This window comes from Protopterus annectens, chromosome 1.part0 (assembly GCF_019279795.1).
Source record: "Protopterus annectens isolate FY-2018-M chromosome 1.part0, PAN1.0, whole genome shotgun sequence".
NCBI classification, from domain to species: Eukaryota; Metazoa; Chordata; order Ceratodontiformes; family Protopteridae; genus Protopterus; species Protopterus annectens.
The window spans coordinates 1,710,074,484-1,710,094,512 of NC_056725.1; the positions used below are offsets into that span (position 1 = coordinate 1,710,074,484).

General features: G+C 42.8%; 1 protein-coding gene across 1 annotated transcript in view; it reads right to left on the minus strand.

The window, feature by feature from the left end:
- Window positions 1-20,029, minus strand: part of SHPRH (SNF2 histone linker PHD RING helicase) — a 1,609,144-nt gene that overhangs the window by 1,105,967 nt on the left and 483,148 nt on the right. The window contains exon 13 of the mRNA XM_044068807.1: window positions 8,379-8,635. Coding sequence (XP_043924742.1) covers window positions 8,379-8,635 — 257 coding nt within the window. The remainder of the gene's footprint in view (window positions 1-8,378; window positions 8,636-20,029) is intronic.

Sequence of the window (20,029 nt, forward strand, 5' to 3'; positions counted from 1 at the left end):
TGGGCTCCATTATGTATGCACCTACCATCCAGGTGTGCAACCCAGGCATAGTCTTATGCATTTGTGGTGAGGTTCTGGGCAGTGGGGGGTGGTGAGAAAGGTAGTCCTTTGTTGTAGGAGCATGCTGTTACCCACCAAAGAAAATATTTTATGAGGCAAGGAATTATAGGTATAAGAGTCTCCAGGTCTTGACAGTGTTGACACCAAATGCTTTCTAGGTACCACTGAAGTTTCCTCATATGCAGTCTGGCATATGGAATGAGTAGTATGCAAAATGCCATGAACCCCAGAGCTTGCAGGATCTTCCTTGCAGCTGGGGTCTGGCGGCTAGCTGAGAGAAATAGGCTGTCAAGAAATTTTGCTTTTCTGGTGTAAGGAATGCCATCTGGGATGCTTGGTCCAGGTTTGTTCCCAGGAATATCATCCTTTGGCTGGGCACCTGTTTGGATTTCTTTTCGTTGACTGTGTACCCTAGGGAGGTTAGTAGGAACTTTACAAAGGCCAGGTGCTTGAGCAGCTTTTCCTGGCTGTCTGCCTGAATTAGGCAGTTGTCTAAGTATGGGTAAATCTAGATATTCCTTTGTCTGCAAAAGGTAATGGCCAGAGCCAAACATTCTGTGAAAACTCTGGGAGCAGTAGATAAGCCAAAAGGAAATGCAGAGAACTGAAAGTGTTGAGATCCTGACCTGAAACGTAGATATTTCCTGCATGATTCCGTGAAAGGAATGTGGAGGTAGACCTCTTTTAGATCTAGGGTGGCTAACAAAGCATCCTTGGACAGCATAGGTAGCAGCTGGTGGAGGGTGAGCATTTTGAATTTTTGGGATCAGCAGGAAGGTGTTTAGAATGGATAGATCAAGGATGGGGCACACCAGGTGCCCTCTTTTCTGGGTACCAGAAAAAGTCTGGAGTAGAAACCTTGGCCTCTCTGTTCTGCAGGAATGTGCTCGACTGCCCTCAGAGTGCAGGGAAAGGACTTGCTTTTGCACCTCTATCCACTGGTTTGGAGGTAGATCTGGGAACCCTTTCGGGGTAAGAAGCGTGTGGAAAGAAAATGTGTAGCCCTAGGACACTATGTTGAAAACCCAGTGGTCATTGGTAAAGGTGGTCTAGGTGCTTGCGTGAAAGGAGAGTTTTCCTCCTAGGGGTAAGAGAAGATGGGCAGAGGGAGGGAGGTGAGTCATTTTGAGTTCTTACCATAAGGGGGTGGCTTAGAACTCCCTGGTTTTGAAGTGGTGGTAGTCCACTGCTTAGATCTCTGCATTCCCTCTGGCTGCTGTCTGGAGAGTCTGGTTCCCCGGAGTCTGGGCTGGACTGGTTTAGTGGCAGCAGGAAAGAACCAATGCTTGGTGGGACAATGCCTGCTGCACCTGGGTGGCTGAACCTGTAAGAAATCTTTAACTGTCTGCACAGATTTTGCTTTTTTTCCCATCTTTTTAAAGACCTCTTCTGTCTTAGTGCCAAATAAGTTGTTTTTGTGCAGGGGGGCATCCAACATTTGAAATGGTCTGGCAAGGGCTGCTCCTTAAGCCATGCATGCCTTCTAATGACAGATCCGGTGACTGCTGCCCTGTAAGAAGCTTCTAGGGTGTCAAAACCACAATGCAATGTGTGTTTAGTTACTTGACTTGCAAAATGCATTAACTCTTCTAATCCTTTAGATTCTGAACAAGCAGGAAAGGAAGACATTTTTTTGTTTGATGAGTTCCAGGGTATGTTGCTAAAATTTTAGCATATGGAACTGACAATTTAGTGCCCTGATAACAAGAGTAGCTGAGGTGCATACTTTTTTACCCCATCTGTCTAGTGCTCAGGAATCCCTATCTGAGGGGGTGGGATTCTTAGCATAGGTTGCTTTAATCCCTTTAGGCCCTTGAGAAATTACCTCAGGGTCAGCAGTAGGATTTTTAAAAATAAATTTTTGTGAGTCAGGGACTCTGTAGTACCTGTCTGGATTTGTGGGTGCAGGAGGGAGGGTGTCAGGAGTCAGACTGGATTCCAGGAAAACATCCTCCATAACACCCAGGATTGGGGGGATGGCCAAGGGTCTGTGCTGTGGAAGATCTAAAAATTCCCTGAGTCTCTTTTTAGACTGAGGGAAGTCCTGACTCTCCCATTGAAAATGCTCCCTTAAGGTATGAAGGGTTTCCCCAAAGGAAAAACTCCTGGGGGGGTGCTGAAGGGATGGAATCCTCAGCATCAGAATCCTCATATTTAGAGATGAGTTGCATGTCTTCATATTCAGATGCATTAGAGTCATCTGACTCTTGTTCAGACAAAACTACAGGGGATAAACTTCTTTTCTTTTTGGAGGGGATATCTTAGCTTCCCCTGATCAGCATGATAAGGTCTTCCTCCATTTTAAGCATTTGAGACTGAGGCAAGGAAGCAGGTGCCTGAGATTGGGTTATCGATAATGAGAAAAATACTTCCAAACTCCACTGAAGGTGTCGAAGAGAAAGAAACAGCAACAGTAGAAAAAGACTTCGAAACACCACCACGGCAATGTAGTTCTTGAAATTCCTAGAGTCCTAGAGAAATTCCTACGTGCTTCCAGACTTTGTACAGAGGGAGAAGATTTTGAAGTCGAACAGGTTAACCTCCTTGAGAATTTGAGAGAGAGAGGTTATAAGGATGCCATTTTAACTAAGAAAAATAACCCTGAAGAGCTCAGGAAAAATAAAGGTAGACCCTATTTTTCATCTCAAGCAACTTTCCCTTCAATAGCTGCTTCCACAAATAGAGCTAATGAGATGCAACTCAAGTGTATGTTGACCTAAAGCAATGACAACTCACAAATTTGTGATGTCATTAGGAGATTTTGGCCAGTATTAACCACTGACAGCAAGATTAAAAAAGTTGTTGGTGACACCCCCTGTTTTCTCTTTAAAAATAAGAAAAATATCAAAAGACTTTTATGCAATAAGGATGGATTTGTTCATAAACAATGTTCTGAGAGAAAAGGCACGTTTAAATGCCTTAGATGTAAAGCCTGCCCACATATAGACAATGTCAATTCCTTCATCCATCCCACTACAGGAAAGGTGTATTCACTCAACTGCTATGCCGATTGTAACACCAAACACCTAATTTATTTAGCGACATGTTAATGTGAGGTGTTCTATATTGGCAAGACTAACCAAAGATTTAAAGATCGAATCCTTGAGACATCTCAGGGATATTCTACATAAAGATATGAATAATGCACTGGCAGCGCATCATTTTGATAATCCCACACACCATTTTAAGTTTAAAGCCTTGGAAGTTATGGCCTTAACAAATAGAGCAGGTGATATTAACAACCATACGGAGCTACGTGAGATCAGTTGGATAGCTAATTTACAAGCCCACCACTGATCTGGCTTAAATTCTGTTGTTCCATTAAAACCAATACTAAAAGCTAGAAGGAACGTGATTGGTCATTAATAAAAGTCATTTTTTCTTTGAAAGTTTGGAGGATGAATTGTACTCTATCCAATGAAGAGCCACCTCACGCAGCGCCTTTACCAACCTACATCGTAAAAGGTGAATGGAAAGAAGATCAGTGATTGCTGTGCAACTTTAATATCGGATTGGTTATAAAAAGAGAAGTTCCATGTTGACTGGAGTGTACGTCGACTATACACTTAGCCACTGGCTATGTACATCATCCAGTAAGGAACCAGCGTCATTACTATAGCTATTGGTTAGTTGTTCTATCTAATGGCCGTTATGGGCCAATAGTGGAGGAGGTGTGTTGGGGGAATGAGCGGTAATTGGCACGTGATTCTACCGTTCTATTGGATGTGACCCTCTTGGGAAACTGGTGCCACTGGAGCATTTTTTCATTGTGTAGGCACCTCTGTGGATCTATGGTGAATGGAGCGTCCTCTGTTCATTCGCCTGATTTCAACCAGTAAGGAACCAGCTTTATTTGCATTTTGTCCTTTGTTGTTCTATCTAATGGCCGTTATGGGCCAATAGTGGAGGAGGTGTGATGAGGGAATGAGCAGCGATTGGCACGTGATTCTGCCGTTCTACTGGATGTGAGCCCTCTTGGGAAACTGGTGCCATTGAAGTGTTTTTCATTGTGTAGACGCCTCTGTGGATTTATGGTGAATGAAGCGTCCTCTGCTCATTCGCCTGATTTCAACCAGTAACGAACCAGCTTTATTTGCATTTTGTCCTTTGACTGGCTATAAGTTTTCATGCCGATTAAGAGTTACTATACACAATCATCCTTGTGGCTTTTGGGACATATTTTATATATTTTTACATTTTACTCTTTGTACTTTGTCCTATGAGGAGTTATTGTTACAGTTTATCTGGAGAATCGCATGTCCAGTGGTCATCACTAACTCTAGTTGAAAAGATGTTGGGAGGGTGGCCTAATGGCTAAGGTGTTCGCCTTACAAACACAAGGTGCAGGGTTTGAGTCTCACAAGGGATAATTGGCTAAGATTAAAATGGCTCACAAGGGCAGTTAGCTTAGTACTAACCTATGAACCTATGTGTATGCAGTGGTTGATGTGCGATCTTGTCACCTGATTGCTTGGGACTGTCTATGGGGAGTTGGCGATATTGGTTTGTCACTCCTTATAGCAGCCCTTGTGGACCTCTGACAGCATCTTTGCCTAGGGGCTTGGAGAGTGGTTTTTCTAGTGATCGCTACAAGGTCTTATTGGAGGAGATGTGCACGCAGTGACTGATGCGCAACATTGCCATTTGACTGGCTATGCTTACTAATGAAGAGCTAGCGCTACTGGTTTGTTATTCTACATAATAGTTTCTATGAACCAATGATGTGTATACAATTCTGCTGCTTCACTGGCTGTGAAGATTGTTAAATGGAGCATTATTTGACAATTTGTTTGGTTGATAGCTCAGTTTTTCTTCCTATAGGAATTCAGTACTATTGTTATAACCACTGGCTATTAGTTTATCAGGATGTCAGAAATGAAAAATGATTGGTTAAGTTACTCTTTTTAAACGCAATACAGAAATACGTTTTACGATCTGATGAAGGCTGAATAGCCGAAAGTGCTTATCGGATGTTATTATTTACTTTATTTTGTATTTTGTTTTATTTGAATATTTGTTTATTCAATAAATATTTTTATCCTACTGGATTGCCTGATCGGGACTCTAGGAATTTCAAGAACTGCATTGCCGTGGTGGCATTTTGAAGTCTTTCTCCTGAGATTGGGTCGTCGGTTTCTTGGGTGTGGTTTGTACCCTGAGCCTAAGAAATTTGTTAGTTTTCGAAAGAATGGTAGTCGTGAAAGAAGATGTCGGTTTGTGTCATGAATCGGTAGTGCGAAGGAATTCCTCGGAAGATGGTGTCTGCTCAGCAGCTCTGGACCCATCCAAGGTAGATATGACTGCAGGATCCTTAGTCGAAGAAGAGTTATGCAGCATACCGGACTCCAAAAGGGTCTTGGTAGCAGCCTGCGAATCCCACAGAAGCAGGCATCAGGGGCTGCGAAAACGTCTCACTGAGGACCGGAGAACTGACGACTAGCTTAACGGACTCGTCATCGGTAGGTTTGGACCTGGGCAGTCTGTTTCTGTTTTTATCTTTATGTTTTTTCGGAAGATCTACTGTCGGATGGCTTACTGAAGCCATATCGGAGTTCGAAGACTGTAAGCGAAAATGTCTAGCTACAATAAGGGCCTGACGATGGATTGTTCTGGCATTGAACAAAGCACAGAAGCTACAGCGGGGGGACATCGTGGTCTGGGCCTAAACTAGTGATGCAGTAAGAATGAAAGTCTCGGTGTGGTATTTGCTTTCCACAGGCAAGACAATTGTTAACTTTTTCTGACATCGGTTAGTGCAAGAAGAAAGGATCCCCAACGGGGTACTTAGCTTTAGAAGACTTCAGCTTCAAATCTGTAGACGAAACTCAGGTAGCGGCCGACCGGCACTCATGCAAACTCCTTCTGCTTTGGGCTCCACGGCAAGAAAGACTGACGTAATGCCGTCAGCTGCCTTACTTTATACTACTCGACCTGACATCAGTCCTGAAGTGACAGCAACCGAAGCAGAAATACTACGCTTCTGGTATTCGGGCCAGCCGAGGGATACCCTGGCAGGGATAACCCAAATGTGATAAAATACCACCAAGACCACCAATACAAGAAGTAAGCGAATTTAATGAAACACTTAGCTCCTCGGCTTACACAGCCTTCCAAGAGTAAAACCAATACAAAATACTGTTTGCTTATATACAGCATATTGCACAAAACAATTAATCAATTAAGCATGCAATTCAAATCACATACTTCCAATTACATTCTTTGTTGAGTCCCTGAGGCTCCAAAGTACCATACGTTAAAATCAGCAGAGTTTCTTTTTTTAAGAGTTTGTTTTTTAAAGACACACATTCACCTATGCCAACCTGCAATTTTTCCAAGACCCAACCGCTAAGAGAATCAGGGTTAGAGTTGTGTGCTGTCAAAAAATGACTCCCAAGGGGAGACTTTGTTTATTTTTTTTATGTCCCTAATATAATCCTGCAACCGGACCCTAAAACTCCTGTAAGTTTCCCCTATGTAAAACGTCTTACATCCACATCTCAACACATACACTAACCCCTCTGTATTACAACTGTATTCATGCCTAGCTGTAAACTTGATGCCATTAATATAGAGAAAAGAGCTTACTACATATTGACAGATGGAACAACCATCACATGGAACAGTGCCTTTATTTATGCTTAAACTCTGACTGACATTAACATCTGGTAACCCAAATGTGATGCCTGCAACAGTGAAACACGAAGATCATCAAATGCTACAAAACAAAAATTGATGTTATCCACTTAGAAAGCTGATAGACTAAAATGATAAAATTATATTTTTGTTTTTTAAAGTATAATAAATCTACAATGTAATGGCTGATACTATTTAGACTGTAATCCGTGTCACTGTTTCAAAAGCTCAATTTTTGAGAGAGAGAGAGAGAGAGTAAAATTCTGAGGCAGAACCAGGTACATCCCTGAAAATTAATGTTAGTTGAAATCAGTAACTTAAACAATGAATGGGGTGTGTCTTAACAATAGCATACTGGGCAAGCCTAGTTACTTAAACTGATAGATAATAACGTTTACTATTACTTAATAGCTAAAGTATTTGTATATCTGGTAAGTTGGTAAATACAGTGATCACAGTGGGACCCATTTCAAACACAACCTAGATAACAAAAAATTGCAGGGAACAACTTCAGTGGAAGTCAATGCAAATTTATCAGAAGTACTGCAGTTTCAGTGGTTTTTGCATTCTGGCATCACGACCTCATTTTACACATGAATACATTTAATCAACAGAACCCTGAGTCGAAGAATTATTAAGATCACTTATGGTCGCGCATGACAACATTTATTTAACAAACACACATTTACCTTATTTTGTAAAGTAACTGCAAGAAAAGGAAAACAGCTACTTTTCTTCTTCACAAAGCACTCCTTTTATGTACAATAATCAAACAGTAAACAGATTTTGCAGTTACTTTTAAAACTGCTCATTGAAGATCTGCTGATAATCCATTCCTTGCATTCTGTTAATCTGGTAAATCTCAAATATGCTCTAAAAAAATTGGTAACTGCATGTAGAACGTTTTGTTGTCACTGATCACAGAATGTTGAAGGTGTGTACTAGTGTACAACTCTGTGCAATGCTGGACGTATGTTTTCCTTGGCAATGATACCACAGTAATGATTTTGTGCAACATTTGGGGAAATAGTCATAAAAATATGAATGCAGAGAGAGATATGAATGGCTTGTATCAAGCATAAACAGGCATACACAGAAAATGTAGGGAAACACAGCTCTTTCAGCACAAGTGGATGTAAAATGCTGAGGTATCACTTATGAAGTATGTAGAGAGAGGTATATTTGAAACTTACAGCACTACTTTCAGATAAAACAAGATACTCCCATCCTTGACAGACAAATGAACAACTCTTCTCTCATCAACTGCACTCCCAACCTGTACAGTGAATGTTAGCAATGCACCACACTCTGAAGAATGTTTACTTCACATCACTTCAAATTTAGTGCTGAACACTGGCATGGTTAGGGAGCAAGTAAAATCATCTTCCTGCTAGTTATTCCTAAAGGCTCCAGTTCTAAAGTACTCTAGCTGGACTGAGAAAAGCCCTATCTAGCCAACTAACAAAGTTAAGTAACTAAAAATGGATACTGACAATGGTAGTGTCAGAAGAAGTGACTAGGAACCAGGTACAGGACAAGGATGAATGAGCATGATAAAAATGGTTTTCTGACTGGGAATTTTTACATTTTTAAACTTGCTAAATATCCCCTACCTGCATGTTTAATAAACAATGAAAGCAGATGCAGAACTCAAGAACAAAAAAAACTAATTATATATACACTACCTTTTCTGTAATGGTAGGAACTCTCCTCGAACTGCCTGGGGATGGCAACAGGCCTGCCTGAGCCTTAAAACTGGATATAAAATAGTGCTCACTGTTCTCCTGTCAAGACTGCTTAGCTTTAAGCTCCAATCAGAAATTTTCCTTAGTTTTACCAGTGCATCTTGGGAGCACACATCATGTTGACGCTGGTAGAAATGCCTTTCCACGGGTGAGAAGTGTAGCCAGTGTACCTCTTCTGTTTGAGGAGGAATCTGAATCTACAAATAAACATATCTATGTTAGAGAAACCTCATCAGCTTAAAATTGTAAAACCAACCCCTCAAAAATGCTTTCCTGAACAACATCACTGTATTCTAAACTTAACAGCACATGCCCTGCAAACATAGACTGCATACTTAGCGGAAGCTACTGGTCAGTGCCAACCATTTTAGTTGACTTTCATCTACACAAGGAACTTGCTACTCCTACCTTCTGCTATTGCCAGTAATTACACATGAGTTCCTCTCCTTGCTGGGAAGCAGTAAATACAAACGTATCAACACTCCACAACACCAATTACAATAACAGCCAAGATGCTAGTAGGTGGTATCTGAAACTGAGGCTGTACAGTATCAATGGTGTACATATTTTCCTACTTCCAAAACTAAGTAAACAATGACGGAAACTTATGATTTGCACACATACTGAAACAAAACATGCCTAATGTATTTCAGATAGCAGATGCAAAACAGACCAGGAAATGGCAACATTCGGCTACCATATGTACACATCTAGCCACCATACAGACAGACAGATACTAAAATGTAAGACAACCTATAGTATACTGAGTTTGTTCAAGTACTGCAGCAAACCTCCAAGCAGCACTATCAAACATAATGACTACAGCAGTTAACAGCCCTATCTTCCAGAGTGCAAACACCATCTGAATACTCCAGCAGATCTTTAGAGTCAATGGCTACGTTGCATAGTGAATACGATTTTACAGGGCACCAAGGAGTACAGTCTTATCTTTCCACATCACTAAACCTGCCATTTAGTACCCTTACAGTAACATACTGATTAGAAGATTCAGTATTTTATGGTAGGCAACCTAATTTCTCGAAATACTATCCACTGCATCAAACTTATTATTTTATGAACAAGCTCACAAGTCACTAAAATATATTGCTTAGATCACGTTCAGACTAAAGATGAGCATTAGTAACAATAGCAATATCCACTGATTTTACCAACCATACAGCTATGGTCAAAGAATTTAAAAAGTATATCAACAAAGTACTTAAAAGTCCCAAAATTGAATACAGATATAATGTATATCTCAATGTAATGAAAACCTTTCTCATAGTGTTCTGTAACACTGTGGTACTGCATTGCAGCATCTGGTAAGTCAAGCGCTGTGACGCATTTTCCCAGAATCTACTAGTATTTATTTGGGTTGTTATATCAATAAATAACTTTGTAAACTTTTTTGGAAACCAAGGCCCAAATAATTTTAATGTTTTCCCTATGATGTCATATCAGGCAGGGCTCCATAGACTTTACTGGACGTCTGTATGCACAAGCTCAGTAATCGTCCATTAAAGTTTATGGAAGCGTTCTACATTTTTCCCAAGTTTATGTCACTAAGGTTAAAGATCGCCCTTACTTCTCAGTGGCATCACTACAAGGAAAGCAAATGTTGAAAGGCTTTTGCCTCCCCCACCATTTTCAAGTAAAAAAAAAAAACGCCAATAGAATTAAGGTCCTAATAGGTACTTCCTGCACCAGATACATAGGTGCAAAGGGCAAGTCACACTAGTGTTTCAAAGCACTTTAAACAACCCCCAAATCTACTTAAGGGATTACCTCTGTTGGAGGTGTAAAGCTTTAGCATAACACATCAGTGGAAGTCTTGAAGGTATTACCAGTATGCAGAACATCCCAAGCCAGAATTGAGGAAGGAGTGAGCTGTGTTACTATAATAGTAACTTCCAGTAAAAAGAAGTTATGTAGTCACCATAACGTTCCATCTGAGTAGTTATACTTCATTTTTCTGCAACCTGTGGGTATTCAGATCCATATTGGATCCGAGCCAGCAACTTTGCAAGCATCTGCTTCGAGCTCCAAGCTCCTCCCCCTTTCCCATAACACACCACCATTTCCTGCCTTCCCTCGGATCGAGTTTGCCACAACTCAAACTAATCAGCAACTCAAACTAGAATAAACCACACATGATAATCACATGAGCAGGTCCGGGGGAAGGTAGGGTTACCACCTGTCCCACTTTGCGAGGGACAGTCCCTCTTTGGGCAGTTGTGTCCTGCAAAGAAATTGAAAAAATGGCAAATGTCCTGAGATTTTAGGACAAAAATATTTCCTATATTTTCTTTAATAGTTGCATAAAACAGTTATTTTGTATCTGAAACACCTAAATATTATAATAAACAGAATAAGCAACTCAAATGCTACAATAATAAGCTTTTATTCTGGCAACAAAGTGAATTTCTGTCCTTTGTACTGGCTGTGGGTATGTTTTGCCCTACAAGATCTGATGTTTCTACAAAAAATGTCCCACTTTGGGCATTTGAAATGGTGGCAACCCTAGGGGAAGGAGGGTGGGAAAGTTGCAGAAAAATGAAGTATAACTACTCAGATGGAACGTTATGGTGAGTACATAACTTCTTTATCTGAAGTAGTTAACTTCATTTTATCTGCAACCTGTGGGACAGAGTCCCCAGTTACTCAATCTCCTGGGAGGCCATCAGGGAAGGATATTCCTGAGCACTGCAGAGCCGAAGGATGCTCTCCCTCTGGAGATTAAATCCAACTTATAATGAGAAATGAAGCTATGTGACTTAGCCCAAGTTGCTGCCGCACAAATGTCATCCAATGATACCCCAGACCAGAAAGCAGCAGACGTCGCCATAGATCTGGTAAAATGAGCTTTAACAGGACCAGGTAGAGACAAGCCTTTGTCTTTGTAAATTTGCAAAATACATAGTGTAATCCATCTAGCTAAGGAAACTTTGGAGATGGCCTTACCCAATAAGGGCTTAGAAAAGGACACAAATAACTGGCCAGACTTATGGAAGGGCTTTGTTCTGTGTAAATAAAAATGAAGTTGTTTATGAAAATATAGCAAATGCAGTTTATATTCACCCTTGTTCTGAAAATTTGGGAAGAAAACAGGAAGGTTAATTGTTTGATTAATGTTTGATTCAGAAGCCACTTTTGGTAAGAAAAAAGGGCTTGTACGGAGAGAAACCCTGTCCTTATGGAAGATCAAGTAACGGGGCATGGCAGACAAAGCCTGAAACTCAGAAACCCTCCTAGCCGACATAATGGCTACTAAGAAGGATGTCTTCCAGGATAAGTACTTCAAATCTGCTTATGGTGTGGGTTCAAAAGGGGGAGCAACTAAGGCCTGGAGAACCAAGGTAAGGTCCCAAGGAGGAACAGGGTTTTTAACTGGAGGACGCAAAAGAAAAGTGCCTTTAAGAAAAGCCTTACACAATCTAGAAGAGGCCAGGGCATTTCTGTTCTCACCAACATGGAAATTAGAAATAGCTACCAGTTGCACTTTCACAGTGGAAGAACTGGCCCCTTGCTGAAAAATGCTGACTAAGAAATCCAGTACCGCAGAGACAGGGGCCGTAAAAGGATCCAGCTTTCTCTGAGAAGCCCATATAGAAAATAGTTTCCATTTACTGCAGTAAATCTTCCTGGTGGAAGACTTATGAGCCGCTACTAGACTAGTTTTCACTGAAGACGAAAGACCGGGTGTCCTGGCAATCAAGGGAACTGGAGCAACCAAGCTATCAGCTTGAGGCTGTCCAGGTTGGGTGGAAGGGTGCCCGAAGGATGAGAAATGAGATCCGGGCAGGGGTCTACAATCCAAGGAGGAGCTAGAACATGAGATCAGAGGAAGGGGAACCAAACCTGATGAGGCCAGAATGGGGCAATGAGGATCACCTTGCACCCCAGTCGCAAAGCCTTCTGAAAAAACTTTGGAATGAGTGGTTAACGGGGGATAAGTGTACAGCAGCCCAGGAAGCCAAGCATGGATTAGAGCGTCTCTGGGGGGGGGGTCCCCTGGTAAGGGAATCAGAGCGAAGAACTCGTTGCACTTCGCATTGGAAGGAGATGCGAAGAGATCGCAGCAAGGCTGACCCCACACAAGAAAGATCTCCTCCACTATCAACTGTCTCAGAGACCACTCATATGGCATTAGAATAACCCGACTCAATTTGTCTGCTAAATTGTTGGAGCATCCCGGGATGTGCGTTGCAATCAGAAACCGACTGGTGGAGATCGTCCACTCCCAAACTCTCATGGCCTCGTGACACAGAGGGTAAGATCTGGTTCCTCCTTGTTTGTTGATTTACCAGGCAACCGACATGTTGTCTGACTGAATTGCAATAGTCCCCGGAGGAAGAACAGTGTGGAAGGCCTGCAACGCTAACAGCACTGCTCTCATCTCCAGAACACTGATGTGCAATCTGGTCTTGATCTGGGACCACGTGACTTGGACCGTCCTCCCCAGATAATGCCCCCCCCCATGAGCTGGGAGGCATCCGTGGTCACTGTGGCTTGGGCTGTGGATGGAACAAATGGGCATCCTACTACAATCTCCAGAGACTGGACCCACCAGAGAAGTGACGCCCTGCAGGTTTTGCTGATGTGAATTGGGTATTCCATGGTGACATCCAGCCAAGACCACTGTACGGCTAGAGTCCACAGTAGAACATGCATGTGAAGACGCACACAGGGGAGGACAGAAATTGCTGCAGCCACAGAGCCCAGGGCTCTGAGAACGTCCACCGCCTTTGGTAACCTGGGGCCAAGAATTAGTGATACATGAGCCCTTAAGACTCTGGACCCTGTCTTGAGTTAGGAAGACTTTCAGTTGAAGGGTGTCCAGCAGTGCCCCAATTCAACAGTGACTTGGAAACATTGACAGTAATCCCTAACAGGTCTGTAAGATGTAGGAAGAAATCTCTAGCTTAGCAAAGAAGACGCTTGGTGGAAGCAGCAAGGATCCAATTGTCTAGGTAAGGGAATACCTGAATCCCCTGAAGCCTCAGGTGAGCCACTACGACTGCCATTACCTTGGTAAACACCCTGGGGGCTGTGGTGAGACCGAAGGGTAGGGCTCAGAACTGGAAATGACTGGCTCCCACCCGGAAGTGAAGGAATCTCCTGGAGCTTCTGTGAATCTTGATATGGTAGTAAGTGTCCCGGAGGTCTATCGAGCACATCCAGTCACATTCTCAAAGATAAGGTAGAATGGACTGTAGGGTGACCATCCGGAATCTCTGTTTGGCGACAGCCAGGTTTAAGGTTGATAGGTCCAAAATGGGACTGAGGTCCCCCGTCTTTTTTGGCACTAAAAAGAACGTGGAGTAAACGCCTGACCCGGACTGATGGGGGGCTGATTCGATGGCTCGTTTTTGAAGCAGCTTAGAAACCTCTAGCGTTGCCATCTCTCTTTGAGTGGGTGGAATATCTGGGATGAGTTTTGGTTGGACAGGAGGGGCAACAAACGGAATGGTGTAACCTCTGGATATTATTTGAAGCATTCAACGATCTGCAGTTATGGACTCCCATGCCATTGGGTGCAATGACAATCTTCCCCCCGACTGCCTCCACAGTAGAACAGTCGGGCAACCCCTCAGGGTGCGTGGGCCTATCTGAGAAGGGCTCCCTAGACCCAAAGTTCTTTGGACCCCTCTGCCTCTGGGATGGCATCTGTCCTGTCCCTCTCTTGCCTCTAGGGGACAAGTTGTCCTAAGAGTGCAGGGAAAACTGCGATTTCCGGAACCACATCTTCTTTTGTCCTCTCTGATTCCTTGAAAAGGACTTTTGAGGGCTGGAGAAGTGGATTCCGACAGCAGACAAAGTCTTCCCATCTTTTTCACTCTGGACTGGTCTTCCCAAAGAGAGAAGAACCATCGAAGGGAGGATTCGTAAAAGATGCCTTGAAGGGGTCCGCAAACTGACATAGTCTGAGCCAAGCATGTCGCCTCATAGCTACGCCGGTCCCAGCCGCCCTAGCTGCTCCTTCTGAAGCATGAGAAAGGAGGCACATGGACGTGTTTGACACTAATTTCAGAGTAGACATCTTCACAGAGAACAAACGCTTGTCCTCCTGTGACAAAGACTCTGGGGGCGACTCAGCTAACTTCGTGACTAGGTCTCACTGCAGTCATATAACATGTGCCAAGTAGTTCAGCACTCGGATGGAAAACGCCGCTGAAGAATACGCTCACTTCCCAAATCGATCCACCGTCCTGGACTCCTTATCCGGAGGGTGGACCGAAGAACTCTCGAGCCAGTTCCCTCTTGGTGGCTGCTGCAACCACCATAGTGTCCACAGGGGATCCCTTATACCATGCCTGTCAGAGGGTGGAGAGAGAATTTTGTCCGGGCGCTTGGGTATCGGCTGCATGGTGTCAGGCTCCTTCCATGCCCGCGTGGTGATAAGATCCACTAAAGGATCTGCCAGTGGGGACACCCAAGACATAGATGGGCCAGTGACAAAAGTCTCCAGGAACACTGATTCATCTGTAGAAGGTTTTGGGGCTGACCAATCTCCCTTCTGGCAGAGGATCTCCATGATGTCTCCAAAGGAGACATCCTTGGGATGTAATCTAGTGAATCTTCTCCTTCATCTAAATCAGTGTCTTCTGTAAGGGACTCTGGGGAGTCCAGGTGCCTCCTTTTGCACGGGTGCTTACAATGAACCTCTTCAGTGGGACTCTCTGAAGAGGGCTCATGAGCCGCGGGGGGTTCCTCCAGGGGAACTGCCTGGGGCACCTCTAGCACGGGCTGTCCCTGAGACAAGCTGATGGGAGTTGTAATCGAATCCAAGGGAGTCTGGCCGGAATCCAAGGAAATAGGCTAGGGTCTCAATCCTTGGGAACGAACCCTCTCCACCATGTCGAACGCCGATGAAGTGTGCACCTCCTTAAAACCCAACAAGCAGGAAGCTCTTCCCGGGTCCATCATGAGGATCGGGGCTGAGGCTAGGGTAGCTGGAGCTCCGAAGGAACGGCTCAGATCTGACAAGGTCGGAGCCGAAGACACATCCATCCCCTCAGTTCCCACTCCCCGTCCTCGGCCCCGAGAGCTGGTCAGATCCGAAGAACTCAAAGCAATCGCCAGAGTCGAGGTTGGACGAACCATCGGTGCCAAATCCCCAGTTCCGAACATCCTCGGATCCATATACCCCGAAACCGCAGGCCAGATTGGGAAAGGAGAAATCAGATGAAAGAATAGCATGGAGGTCCCCCCTCCAGAGGGAGAGGGGCCTGGCAAGACTCCCATCTGGATTTGGGTCAAAATTAATCTCCTCATCATCCTGTCCATATCCATTTCAGAAACGCTCAGTCGAGCACGAGAAAGCGACCGACATGAATCTGGCTGGTCGCTGAGAGGATCTGGAGGAAGGCCTTGGCTCCATATGCTCCAGGGAAAATCTGGGGGCGTGGAGCCTTGGAGAAACAGGTCTCAAGACCCTGGACGGTGGGCTAGGGAAGGACTCCTGATCTGGAGACCGTTTACGGGGCCTATCCCCTTTCTTCTCTCTGTCTCTCCCTTTCTCTGCATCCTTGTGTTTTTTATCTCTCCCTTTCACATCCCCTTCAGCAGGTCTAGCGGGAGGGTGAGTCCCAGCCTGGGGGGGGGGGGGGGGGTTGGGAAGGAGTTGTAGAAACCAAAGCCGAGGCTGAAGTATCCAAAGTAGATAATGGAAGCAGGCCTTTTGCCATCAGTTTGGCCTTCCTATCTTTCAGGGCCCTCGGATTAAATCCTGCACAGACACTGCATTGGGCAGACAAATGAGATACGCCCAGGCAAACAACACACAGAGTGTGACCATCCGCTGGTGAAAGCTTATGGCCACACAATGCATTTTTTAAAGGTAGGTTTTGGCTGTTCAGACATCCCAAAACAAAAGCAGCCACACCTAGAAAACCCCAACACACTACCTGACCATGCACACACTAAGGAAAGGAAGGGCCTTCACAAAAACTACCTCACAAAAACTATAAACCTTTTTTTTTTTTACAACAACCGATGAACAAGCGTTAGGGGGAGGAAAAGGGAACTAACTGAAAAACTCTCTCAACACAAAAAACCCAAAAAGCACTTACAGTAAACTCTGAAGCTCAGAGCTACGGAGATCACAATGCTGACGCACGAAGCGGCAAATGAGATCTGGGGGAAGGCAGGAAATGGTGGTGTGTTATTGGTAAGTGGGAGGAGCTTGGAACTCGGAGTAGATGCTTGAAAAGTTGCCGGCTCGGATCTGATATGGATCCAAATACCCACAGGTTGCAGATAAAATGAAGTTAACTACTTCAGATCTTTTGTTTTGATTACATTCCTATGACATGGAACGAGGAATGGATGGGGGGACAAATCAGTTTATATTGTCAATATGGCTTTAAATGTTCGAAATGATCAACATTTGTTTTGGCGCCAATTATGTTATATAAGGCGTCTTTGTAACAAACATGGTGTTCTGAAGAAGCCCACATTGATGGGTGAAAGCGCTTAACTGTTCAACAATTTTCTCATGGTTTTTACTATTTTTATGTCGTACAACAAATCGTTTTACATCATTGGATTTGGTTGCTGGTCTTCACTGGGCAGTACATACTAACCTAGAGGTGACTGGACACCTATTGGTGTCTCCGTGGCATTGAGTGTTACTTCAGATCTTATGGTTAAAAGTTTATGACTTGCTAACAAACTACCACTTAAAAACATAAAAGTCTACTCTCCAAGTAGGTCACCCTAACTCTGTTGTCTGTGCTTTGCAATGACTACAGAAAACATCTTCTTCCAACTGTTCTATGGTCCTAGTATTCCATAACACAAAAAGTATTCCAGGGAAGACTAACAATTACATGTATGACCATGTGTTGGCTCAGATGATAAAAGTAATGTACAGTAATTCCACCCAGTCACATGTAAGTTTTTTTCTCAAAATCGCTATCTCTTCTACCAAAACATTACCTTCTTAAAACTATAGGCACACGATTCCAAAAACTATGGCAAGGATTTCAATGCCTGCATCTCAGAACAAGATGTAGTTCTTATAATACAATTGAGTACAAACTACTTTGTGTGTGAAAAACATGAAAACTGAGGGTAGACTGCAGAGATTCAGCGCATCCACAATTCCTATTCATTTATTATTCAAACAACCTTATAATATAGATGCAGTGAAAAGAATGGGTAAGAATGATCAATACTGTGGAGAAAACAGTTTAACCTTGTTATGTTCCACAGCAAAATAATAATGGAAGGTTTCCTGCTGACTTCAATCATGTCTGAAACTCATACAGGAAGGTCAGGCAAGAGCAGGGATGTAAAGTACAGGCAACAGATACACCCTAAGGTGGAACTAAAGAGCAAGGCACTGGTCTTCTTCACCTTGTACGACAAGTACTATCATGGATCTTAGAATCGAAAACTATACTATTACAGTGATATCTACCCCTAAAATGGGGGAAAATCTATCCTTTCTTCCAGTGGTGACCTCTCTACGAATAGCGTTGATCAAATCCACAGGATATCCTCTCTGGACAAACATCTCTCAAAGTGTCACATTCAGATTCAAAATCACTAGATATCCCTCTAGTTATTCACAATTCTAATTTGAACAACTCTGTAAAAGTGCATAATTTTGAACAAGCATTTGTCACAAATTATACAGGGGATGCCAAGATCATTAGGGTTACTATGTATAGAGAATGCTCTAAATTTGCAGAACTGACAGATAATAAGGGGATTGTTAGTAACCCTTTTAAGTGTATTTTTAGAAGAAGTTTTAACCTAAAGGGGTTGTTTGAGACCAACAAGTTAAGTGGGTTAACAAATAATAATGTAGACACTTATAAGTGTGGTTCATGTCCACAGTGCCCTTATATTAGGGATCGGGAATGTGTGTTGGTGGGTACTACTGGGTCTATTATTACAAGTAAAACAAGGAGTACTTGTGACACCAGTGATCTTATATATTTAGCTTATTGTGTTAAATGCAAGGCATTCTATGTGGGGAAGACTGACAGGAAACTGAGGAGAAGAATTTATGAGCATAAGTACGACATAAGGACTAAGAACCAGAACAATGCTCTTTACAAGCATACTTGCAGTTGTCCCCTAGCTAAATGTTTGTTTTTTTTTGTCTTAGAGGTCATTCCAGTTGATATTATGGGGGGGTCTATGGGAGACAAAGATCAAATATACAGAGTTACATTGGCAGACAGTTTTGGATGCCAGTAAACTACCAGGAATTAATGGTATGGTCTCCCTAGCCCCAGTTTTAAAATTGAGAGCTGCTAAGTTGTAGGAATTAATAGTAAATATATTTTGTATTTACAGTTTTAGATATTGATTTTATATATAGTTTTAATGTATATTTTTATATTATACATATCATATATTTAAGGCATTTTATTGTATTGTGCGTTTGTGATTCAAGTTTGCATGGAAAATAATTTTATAAAATTTTAGGTTGCTATTTTTGAATTACTCACTAGATAGCATTACAATCTAGTTTTTTACATGGTTAGGTCACATTTTGTGATGTTTTTAATACATTTTGCATTAAAACTGATTTTCTCTATACTCCTGTTTATGGTATTTATATTTGAGTTCAAACATTCACATAAAGTGGAATTTATTTAAAGCCTTTTAAGGAGTCAGAAATATTTTAGTAATTCAATTATAAGTGTTACTTTTTTAAATAATTTAAATAATGATTTGATTAATGGCGGGTTTTGATAGGCTGTTTAGTTTAACATTACGTATAAAAGCTTTAGCATGGTTTGTAAATGTATTACATCTGATGAAGGATGAAAATGTGGTGTGTAGTGTATCTGTTAATGTGCTTTGTGAGTTTTGTTCAATGATCCTTGTGATTAATAAAAAGTACAGTTATGTACACTTACCATAAATGTAGATGTTAGAGTGTATTCACTGTTGCAGTGATCACCTGTGGGTTATCCCTGCTGTGGTAGCCCTCGGCCGGCCTGAATACCAGAGTCAATGTTTTCGTGCGCCAGCTGCTGTCGCCTGTAGTTTGACGTCAGGTCGTCAGTACTATAAAGTAAGGCAGCCAACATCATTACATCAGTTTTTCTTGCCCTAACCTGTTGGAAGCACAAGGGAAAAGACAGAAACGGTCCTGGTGGCTAAGAGCCACCTTGGGAAGCATGTGCTCCCTTTGGGGAAGAAGTGAAAAGGGGGATGGAGGGAGGGAAACCAAGACTGCAACAGTGAATACACTCGAACATCTACATTTATGGTAAGTGTACACAACTGTATTATATTCTTCGTGTTTCAGGATCCCCAAAGCTGAGGTAAAGGGTGTAAGAATAGGTAGAGTCCTAGGTCTGGGTCAGGAGGCCCTGCTGAACTGCAGAGGCAAACCCAGCCCTAGACTTAGAAAAGAGAGGTAGGCAGTAATGCTTTGTAAAGGATGGACAGTGGTCCAAGGTGGCCGCTTCCAATATGTCCCTGGTAGGTACTCCTCTGAGGAAGGCAGTGGAAGTGGAGGTTGCCCTAGTGGAGTGGGTACGGATCGACTTAGGGATGGGTTTCCCATGTAATCTCTAGCAAAAATGGATACAGTGTGAGATCCATTTGGAAATGGTTTGTTT